The 10,982-nt window shown below is 33.1% G+C and overlaps 1 protein-coding gene and 1 long non-coding RNA gene across 2 annotated transcripts; both read left to right on the forward strand.

Moving 5' to 3' along the window:
- The first annotated feature begins 7,465 nt into the window (after nt 1-7,465).
- Nucleotides 7,466-8,472, forward strand: LOC145100039 (uncharacterized). The gene is made up of 3 exons (XR_013704780.1): nt 7,466-8,123; nt 8,215-8,358; nt 8,439-8,472. It is a non-coding gene; the product is annotated as an uncharacterized LOC145100039 (long non-coding RNA).
- Nucleotides 8,473-8,696: 224 nt separating this feature from the next.
- Nucleotides 8,697-10,554, forward strand: LOC145098206 (uncharacterized). Its single transcript, XM_079035870.1, has 5 exons — nt 8,697-8,810; nt 9,056-9,139; nt 9,247-9,429; nt 9,520-9,706; nt 10,454-10,554. Exons 1-5 carry the CDS (start codon nt 8,697-8,699, stop codon nt 10,552-10,554), a joined length of 669 nt encoding a protein of 222 aa, XP_078891996.1.
- The last annotated feature ends 428 nt before the right edge of the window (nt 10,555-10,982 follow it).

The raw sequence follows: 10,982 nt of genomic DNA on the forward strand, positions 1-10,982 counted from the left end.
CATTGGAGAGATTACTTTAATGTCACATTGAAATTTCATCGAATAGCATAGCGATAAATAGAAGAAATAGCAATGTACTTTCATCTATTATTTGTATGACATTAAATTTTATGCAATGGATTTTATTTTTTTGTATATGGTATTTTAATTTTTATTATGACACATTAAATACAAATTTAATTTGAAAACTAGTAAATCTATAAATAATATATTTTTTAAACATTTAAAATTATGATACGCAAAAATGTGTGTTGTCTTCATTTATGACATGGCCTTTCTTGACAAGGGCTTTCTTGATACGCATTGCGTGTCATTAACACGCGCGTCGTAAGGTTACGACACACAAATGCGTGACGTCTTCCTTTATGACAGGGCCTTCCTTGATACGCATTGCGTGTCGTAAACGTGTGTCGTAATTGTGCGTCGTAAATGAGCGTCGTAAATACGCGTCGTCTCTCTTTATGACAGGGCCTTCCTTGACGCGCATTTGCGCGTCGTCTGAGCCTTTTACGACGCGCAATGAGCGTCGTAAAAGGCTGTTTTTCTAGTAGTGATACAAGAGTCAGTTCATTCATGAGTCAACACAAACTTACTATTATGAAAAACATAATTAATATACTATAATGATTAACTAAGAGAACATACAATACACTACACTATACAAGAGAACATACTATGATGAGAAACAAAGAGAACATACTACGTACTAGACAAAGTGAACATACACTACACTAGTACATACAATACATATACAAGAATACTATAACATAAATGTGAGTCACTACTTGGGGATGGAATCACTACTGTGGCTCGTTTTGTAACCAGAATCTCCTGGAGAGAGAGCGTGAATTTGTGTATAGATCTATACGGGACTGACGGCCCTACACCTTGCTGCTAGCTACAATGGGACCTGCAGGTCTACGGGTGACGAATGTCATACCATTTCGACGTCTTCGAGCGTCGTGTTTTTCTAGTCGATCAAGTATGGTTACAATCATATCACATTATACCTTAATTAACAACCGGTTTAAGGTAGTTAGTACAACAGTAGTCAATATATACAACACTATAGTACTTTATTATTTCCTATTGCATTCACATTATAATCTTCTCACGTAAACGGTAATGTAAAAACTATATTCTGTTAATGATAGTCACACTTGGGAAAAATACACACTTTTACAATAAACAAACATACAAAACATTTGATGCCTTGGTAGAAGGCTACTTTTTAGTAGAAAATATAGGATTTTCTAGGAGATACAAACATTTACTACAAACTTTCACAAACTTATACATCAAACACTTACAAAGATTTTCATACAAATAATGACACTAAAATGCTTATGAACACACCAGCTTTAAAGCTGATAAACTCTTTCAAAATAACTTGTATTCTCAAGTCATTAGTAGACAGGTACCGATGTTAGGTTTTGAGAAGATGGAGCACGTTCAAGACTCATCTCTTATTTTGATTCATATTTTTGGTGTCTTATAACTATACATAACACGCTTGTATTAATTTTATTATTAATGCAATGGATGATGTTGTTGCTTGTTTACTATTATGCTTTGTTGTGATACTGTACATGACGTTTTCCGCCCCACAACGTTTCCGCCGTTCAGGTTTTGGGGTGTAACAGTGTCCTTTCTTTTTTCACTTCGTACAATACATTTCCCGAAAGGCACCGACATGGTGGTAGTTACACTTATCGCATTTCGACAATTTCCCAGCATATTGCTTAGTGGGTGCTGGGGCTGCTGGGATAGTGACAACGTGAGCTGCCACTCCTTTTTTTCTTTTGGACGTTTCATTTGGTGTTTTGCTCTTTCTTTTGTTCTAAGGTCTTTTTTTGTTGTTGCCTTCTTTTGGTTGTTCAAGAGCGGCTGTTATCGTTCCCTGATGGATCCCATGGTCGACGAGTTGTTGTGCCAAACGTTTTGCACTGTCGAAGGTAGTAGGTTTGGAAACTAATACATACCCTTGGATCTGGGGTGACAATCCCATAGGTATCTTTCCACCTTTTCCTCTTCCGGGGTAATTATCCCGGGGCACAGTACAGATAGATCACAAAATTTGGTCGTGTAGGCAGTGAGGTCAGATCCATTCATTTTGAGGGTCCACAACTCATGCTCTAATTTTTCCACTTCGCCCCTTGGGTAATATTCTTCTAACATCTAGATCTTCAGGTCTTCCCAACTCATGGAATTTTCCACTAGGAGGGTTAATGCTTTGACATGGCTCTTCCACCAAGTAAAAGCTCTGTCAGAGAAGGTGCATGTTGCATATTTGACTTTACTAGTTTCCGGACACGCACATATTTCGAAGAATGATTAAGTCTTTTCGAACCATTGCATTAGTGCAACTATTCCTCCACTCCCGTTGAAGGTTTTAGGTTTCCCATTGGTAAAGTCTGTGTATGAACACTCCCTAGGGTGTCTATGACTTTCACGATGGTTCTAGTAGTTAGTACTATTGCCCTCTCCACTGGCACCACGTCCGTTTATTTGCGTTATGGTGGCTTCTTCGGCAACAGTTACCGCAACTTTAAACATAATGGCATCATATTATAGAGGTGGTAGCGGTGGTGGAGTATTGGTGAAACGTTTGGGATTCTTTCTTGGTGGCATCTTTCTACCATAGAGTTAAAAAGGAAATGATGATAAGTTCTTTATGGTAGTTATGATTCAGGTGATATTGAACAAGATATATCTTAGTTCTAAATGAATGCACCATATTCTGAATGTTATATTGTTCTATTAAACGACTTACAATAAAATTCTACTAATATAAGTAAACAGTCGCTAATTTCGTTTATAGCCACACTCGTAATGAATTTGTATAGTGTATTTTATACCTTGTCCTTCTAAATTCACTTGGTGTATACAAGTTGTATCTAATTAAGACTAAATTAACTGTTAAACATAATGATCTGCCTTAAGTCCACAACCAAACAAGGAACAAGGCCTAAGCGGGCCTACCATTTCTAAGTCAGTAGAATCTTAATTAAATAATACTTTAACATATAAAGTATATAATTATAATTTTACCATACGTACACAAAATGTTATGAAAATTGTGATAACTCCCAACAAAGTAAAATTCTTGTCATTTTCATTGATATATAGTTTTGTACCTACAGTTGGGAAAATTTGACCTTGATATAGGTCTATATTATATCAACATAAGGGAAAATTTAACAGCATTATGACCTATGAGTAGTATATTTACTTAATCGTAGGGTGGAGTTTTACATACAGATAAAAGTAGTATACATATCCGAGGTCCTAGTCTATATCAAAAGTGGGAGTATTGCGAACACTACTTGTGGCGGGTACAACTCTAAGCAATGGACTATGCCACATGGTGCTCTTCCCCCATCCAACGCCTCTATAATGTAGTTTGATTCTCCTGAAGTGCTTTGATTTTGGCTTGAGCATCAAAAATCTCTTCTTGAACCCTCTCAGTGTGGTTTCTAGTTTGATCATGATCTATGTCCTGACGACGAAGGTTAACGGCGTTAACTTGGGAGGTAGCGTTAACTTCCATAATTCGGTTGATCGATATTTGTGATTGATCAGTCTAGCGAGAGATGTGGCGTATGATGACAGGGAGGGCCTTATCGGCCGAACTTCCTCTTCAAGGTTGTAGAAATTTCTATCCATACCGAAAGAAGGGCATTGGCCCTGTTCTTAGCTCCATAACCTCAATTCCTCAGCCCATTAGGGAATCAGGCCGTGAAAGTGTCATCCAGGAACCGGGACAGGAGGTGGATTGTAGACTTCGGGCTCCTCGTCAGAATCCTCACTCCGAAGGATCCTCTTCGAGATCATCTTCAACCCAACCATCATTCCCTTGATCAAGGAAGTAGGGATCTCCATGCGGATGATAACCTGTCATAATGTCTATGTGAGAATAAGGGTATGATGAATATATGAAAAGCTCAAGTGTATGAAAATAAATATCGAAACTTAAATATAGTAGTCACATAAACTACTCCTATAGTATTTTAAATTTTACGTTTGGTTCTCGAGTTTATGGGGTTGGTAAGTTTTTAGATTTGTTGCCCACTACGACTATTACCAAGCGTATTCTAGTCACTTTCTGAATAAATATAGTTGATCAGCCTATATTCATTCCAGATCTGATTACATACTCTCAGACGTATTCGTAGTACTCAACACATATTTAATACTTTTTTTTTTATTTTTATTACGAAACTGAACTAGTACGTATGTATGCATGTATACTTTTTATAAAATTATTATTATATTTTAAAAAGTACAAGTCTTGGTCAGAGTATTTTAGTCCCATTGTATAGATAGTTGTATATCATATGGTTCGATATACTTAGTTCACTATAAACAATGCTCTGATATCAATCTGTCACACACCTAAACCTGAACGGCGGAAACATTCGTGGGCGGAGGACATCATGTACAATATCATAACAGTTAAATAGTAAAGAAAATAAACACAACCATCATATACATAATTGAAAAATGTTACATCGTTGTAAGCATTACATGTTTCCAAAAGTTAATTACAATATGATTTTCAGAAGGTTTGTTTAATGCCTTAGTGCTAAGTCTTCAAAAAGTTGTTGATACCTGTTTTTACGGTCTTCTTGAGAATACAAGTTATTTGAGAATAAGAGTCAACATTTAAGTTGGTGAGTTCATAAGCATTTGTATAAAAATATATGTCATTCAATGACATGAAATCACATTTGTTTCTAGAAAATACAATATTTTCTATAAAATGAATTGTAAGTTGTTTGTTTGTAAAGTAATCATGTCTATCCCGAAAAATCCTATATTTTCCATAATACCGAGTTGTAAACTATTTGTTTATAAAATAATCGTATCTAACCCGAAAAAATCATACATTTTCCATAAAAATTGAGTTGTAGTCTTATATATCCTAAGACCAAAACTACAAGTATATATGTCATACTTAGTTTTGTAACATATAGTTTTATTCTAAAATAAAACCATTTGAAGATTACTAATTTGAATTAGAGTTTGTGAAGAAATAGAGAGAATGAGAAGAATAAATTAGAAAAATGATTGCCTACATAATTTCGCGGTTTATATGGATATTAGTAATTAACATTTTAGGTAATTTAGGAGCAGATTTCTTGGATTGAAGTCCGAAACTTTGATATATGTCGAATATGCTCCAAACTATTTCAAAATTGGTGCCCAACAAATTGACAACTTTCATATACAGCTAGTTGCGTATTTTTATTTATTTATTTATTTTTTCTTTCCTTGCCAATCAAGAATAAGAGTTAGATTAGGACTCTTTTAGTTATTCTTATATATATAAGATACTAGGTATTATGAGACCCGTATGTTATACGGGTTCGATAAAACAAAAAATTAAATATTAAAGTTTAAACAAAAATTTATTTAAATTTAAAATTTTAGATTTGAAATTTAAAATTAAAAATTTGAATTTAAAATGAATCATATAAAATATTATATGAGTAGTAATATTATAATTTATTGGTTATTTTCATTTAAGGTAATTATTAATTGAGATGTAAATATGATGTGTTAATTAAGAAAAGATAAAAAATAAGAAAATGACAAATGGAAAAAACATTTAATCAAAAATACCAAAAAATGACATGTGTCCAAGTTAATGAGAGAGTGACATGTGGCAAAATTATTTTCATTTATTAGGTAGGATTAAATCATATTTTATTTATATCTTTTTTCATTCCCGTTCTACAACATCATAAGTCATTGTAATCCTTCAAAGAAATGAGAATTATATAGTGTTCTTTCAAATTGGTTTTTCCCATTTTTGGGTTTTCATTTATAAATTCGAGTTCCTTTATTCGTTATTCACCTTTTTGATATTTTGAAGTGGTATTAGAGACATGTAAGTATCGGAGACATACCTATGTTGCTCGATTGAATAGACATACCTACTGCTTGATTCAATCCTAGGTGATTCTTTTCTTGGTAACTCTTCTTGCATCGTTTTTTTCGCTACAATCGAACACGAGAAAACTTAATCGATCTTTCTTGGATTAGTAATTCCTGCCCAGGTCGTTTCTTTTCAAAGCCCTCGTACATGTTTTCTTTTTTCATTAAACAATTTTGTAGTTTTTCTTTTATTATTATTAAACCCTCATCCTAATTCTTCCTTAAGTTCATTTAAGCAGCCATATTTACAGTTTCTTTTAGAGAAAATGACAAAAATAGCCAATTATACTAATTGCATTACAAAAATAGCCAAAAAAAATCGGAATTACATATTTAGCCACCCATTTCGCAGATGACAAGGTCCCATCTGCGAAATGGGCATCTCATCTGCGAATGTACAAGTGCCTGAAGCACAGTTGTGCTTCAGGCACTTGTACATTCGCAGATGAGATGCCCATTTCGCAGATGGGACCTTCTCATCTGCGAAATGGGTGATTTTTAGGTATAAAAACGTTTTTTTTTTCATTTTCACCATTCTCTACACAAAAACTCTCTCTAACTTTGGGCTTCTCTCGGAATTTTGGCTAGTTTTTGAAGAAAATGGAGGATTATGTCAACAATCCCGCAAATATGGTTAGATTTTAACTCTTTTAATGTTTAAAGTTATTTTTTTTTTTAAGTTAATTTTGTTGTGTTTGATAGTTTTAGTATATTTTTAGTATACTTGAAGTTTAAATGCAAGTAGAGACAAGTAGAGACTGCGTAGATAATGTTTACAATTTGTTATTTTTGTAGTTTTTTTAGTTGTTGTATAACCTGAAATCTTGTAAATTTTTATCCTATAATTGTTTATATAAACTGCAAAATAGTTGTTTGTATATATATTTGTCGTATAACATTTGTATAAGTTGAAAATTTGTCGTATATATATTGTTAGAAATTGTTTTTATTTGTCGTATAAGTTGAAAATTTTGTATAAAGTAGTCGTATAACTTGCAAAATTGTTAGTTTGGTTGTCGTTTTATTTTTAAATTTTTTTGTTTATATGGTTATATAATGTTAGTTTTAATTAGAAAGATAAAAATTGTTTATATATTTGTCGTTTAAGTTGAAAATTTGTTTAAGTTGAAAATATGTTTAAGTTGAAAATATTTATATAATTATGTATGATATTGCTTTCTATCGTAAATATATTTGTTGTATAACTTGGAAAATTGTTTATATATGTGTATGTTATTGTTTTTTATCGGGGAAATATATATATTAGTAATTAAGAAAGTATTTGCAGTTCGTAATCATATATTTAAAAAAAAATATATTTTTTACTTATCTAATTTGTTTTTGTGTTTTTTTTGCAGCATGATTTTAGTTTAATGAATACGAAAGCCTTTGCGAACCTAAAAGGCTCTGGCGGTAACATATGGGAAGTCTTTGAAGTTTTAGATGATGCCCGACGTGCTATTTTCAGAAATACCGTCTTTGGCTATTTTATTGATGTCCCTCATTTACAAGGGGACGCTTTATTGTTTCATAAAATGTTCCTTCATCAGATCCGGCCGGACCCTGTTTTATCTCCAGATGGAATAAAACGTTTATATTTTCGAGTAGGCAATACCAAAATGGTTTATGGGCCGGAAGAGTTTTGTTTGATTACCGGCTTCAATTTTGGGGAGTATCCAAAAAACATTGGGAGAAAAGGGTCGGAAAAATTAATAAGCAGTAAAAAAAGATGTTTACTGCGTGAACGGCTATTTCCGGACCATACTAATAGTTCGGTGAAAATCGGCGACCTGAAAAGTTTAATTTTAAATCAAACATTCCTAGCACTTGACGACCTTGATGCAGTTAGAGTATGTTTGATATACATTTTGTGTGAAGGTTTTTTGGGCAAAGAAGTTAACGATCGGGTGCCACAAGATTGGTTTTATTTGGCTGAGAATTTGGATATCTGGAATAGGTATATTTTCTTTACGTTAAAAGTTCTATTTTATTAAAGTTATAATTTATATAATAATCAATTTTGTTTTTTTTGTTTTGTTAGCTTCGCTTGGGGTAGCTATCTATGGGATTTTACTTATGTTGACCTTGAGGATACGTGGAATAAGATACATCATTATTTATCACTTCCTGAGCGTGGTCAAACTTTAAAGTATTCCGTCTCAGGATTTACGGCTCCAATTAGGGTATAAGAATTTTATTATATTGAAATTGTTTTATTGTTATATTTTTTATTTTAATTTTAACTTTTATTACTGTTATTGTACAAAATTGTAGATATGGATATATGAGATGATTCCGGCTGTTCGTGCATGTGGATTTGCATTGAGAAAAAATAAAGACTTGCCTCGGATGAAAAGATGGAGCGGAACAAAAAAATTGAAATGGGTTGACGTGAACAAGATTTGGTCAAAGATGCAGGTTTAAAAATATTTCGTTTATTATTAATAAAGTTGATTATTATATTTTTATATGCATTTTTAATATGTTTAATTTTTTAGGAGGGGCTACCACCAAGACAAAACATGTTACCGGGTGATGGAGAGATGACATCTTTTTATTATATGTCATTTCAAGAGTATGTATATGGTGAAGGGAAAGCAGTTCCATCCCCAGTACGGGACCATTTTAGGAGACAAGACGAATCTTCGTCTAGTATGTCGTCCAGTGGTCGCTCTCATGGTAGAGGTCGGGGCAGTGGGAAACACAAGCTAGACGAGTTGTTGAAACGGGTACATGCACTGGAGCAGCATGTGTTTATGAATCAACAAAAACCTATAGAGGTTTTTTATGAAGAAGTGAATAATGAACAATTTTGGAACAACATTATTTTTGAGGAACCGACAGTGTCACAAAGAAATTATGATGAACAGGTTAGTTACTCGCTACATTATTTATTAAATTTTATTAACATATATGAATACCTGTGTTCATATTTTATATTTGAAAATATAGGTTGTGCAAGATGAAGTGATGAATAAAAACAATACAACTCAAAATGTTTTTGGTGATACTCAAGACGACAAGGTTGTTATAGATGTTACCTTCACGATTTTAATAATTACTTTTTAATAAAGTGTCTTTCGTTATTAAGTAAAAAGTTATATTTTTAATGTAGGTGTTGGAGGAGAGTAATCAGTATGCGGGGAACAAATTTGATGATGATGTGTTTGATGTAAACGATTATAGTGAAGTTAAAGAGGTTATTATATAGTTACATTAATATTAATATTTTGTATATTTAGATATTATTGGTTATTAAATTATGTGTATTTCGTTATTAAGTATAAAGTATTATCTTTAATGTAGGAGTGGGAGGAGAGGAATGACAATGCAGGGAACAAATTTGATGATGATGTGCCGGATGAAGACGAACTTATAATAATGGGAAATGTAGATTATTTTCATGATGATGATGATGACAAAGAAGTTACACCCGATAAACCTAGGAGTCGAAAACCATCACAATTTTTATGCACTCCTTACACCGAGGTATTCGTTTTATTTATAAACTGATGATTTTTTATGTTTATGTGAATTATCTGAAAGATATACATTTAAACATTTGAATATTGTTTTTAGTTGCACACGACACCGAAACAAAAAAGAAGAACAAAAAAGAAGGTTGGTATGAAATCAACAAGCCCCGTTCCTCCTCCAGTTTTTGGTGTTGCTCATGACTTCTCCATGTTGCGCCTGCAACCTTACGTAGCAGGCGGTGAGGATGTCATCCAAAATTATGTATTGCATTCATACAATGTGCAGCATCGTTTGTTTAATTTCGTGTTAGATAGAGATTTTTGGAGCTCATTGTTTGGGCATACACACGACGGATGGTTGGAGTCAGCGGTAAATAAATTGTTAATTAATTCTTTTAAAAGTTAATTGTTTTTTAGTCAATAACAAAAGTATCATGTGTGCAGCATATAACCATTTGGTACCGAGTTTTGATGGAGAGACGGTTTGAGAGCGACCGACATACAATAATGCCTCCAAATTTTTTTGTTTCTCATGCTTTGGAAGAAGGACACGACTGGAGGGCGTTTATGGCTGGTATTGCTACATACCCCAACTTCATGGTTGCTTGGTGGGATGTTGATACGGTAAACTTAATAGTTTATATTGAAAATAATATGGTTTTTTTGTTATGTTTTTGTATTGTGATGTAAATAAACATAATTTTATTTTCTGATCCTTATACAGGTCTTATTGCCGATTCATTCATCCCCTAATCATTGACTATTTGGGGAACTACGATTAGCGTCAATGGAAGTGCATATTTATGACAGTCTTGGTAGAGGTGCTTATTAAAAATTCCAATCCGAAGGAATCTTTTCCAAATTTGAACGTCGGGTGGCAAATTATTTGGACAAGATTAAGTATTGGGCGCGGAGGAACATCCCAAGGATTCCATTGAATATGCAATTCATTTATGAAGAAAACGTTCCCCAACAAAGTAGTCATTTGGGAGATTGCGGTGTTTTTCTTTGTATGTTTATGGAGCAATTGGTTTCAGGTCAACCAATACGTGTTCTTATTGACCCAAAGAACGCAGCTTTAGAGTTTCGTCTCAGGATGGCAAAAATTATTTGGGGGTCTAGTCTTGCTCCTCTGTAGTTGGATTATATAAATGTATATACAAATTAATGTTGGATTTCATTATTAGTTTATCTTTAGAGTTTACTCAACGGATGACAAAAAACGTTACGACAATTACAACAATTTAATGACCTACTAATTACTTATCAATAAATTTGATAAGAACGACCACAACATTTGTTTTAACGTTACAAATACAACAATTTATTGACCTAACAACTTCAAAACCATAAAAACAATATTGAAAAGCTTACAACTTGTAAACAAGAACTGCCAAGAACAACACCCAACTACAAACCAACGCTATCTTTAACTTCTTATTTTCTGATTGAAAGAGCTTATTAGAGTTAGCTACTTTAGCTATTACCATAGAAGATTGGTCCTTCTCTTCATCAACCCAACTGATAAACCCGCATTTTGGTCCCTGTTAAATTTAATATCCACAA

The sequence above is a fragment of the Lactuca serriola genome, chromosome 4, assembly GCF_051521515.1.
Source record: "Lactuca serriola cultivar US96UC23 chromosome 4, Lser_US96UC23_V15, whole genome shotgun sequence".
Classification (NCBI taxonomy): domain Eukaryota; kingdom Viridiplantae; phylum Streptophyta; class Magnoliopsida; order Asterales; family Asteraceae; genus Lactuca; species Lactuca serriola.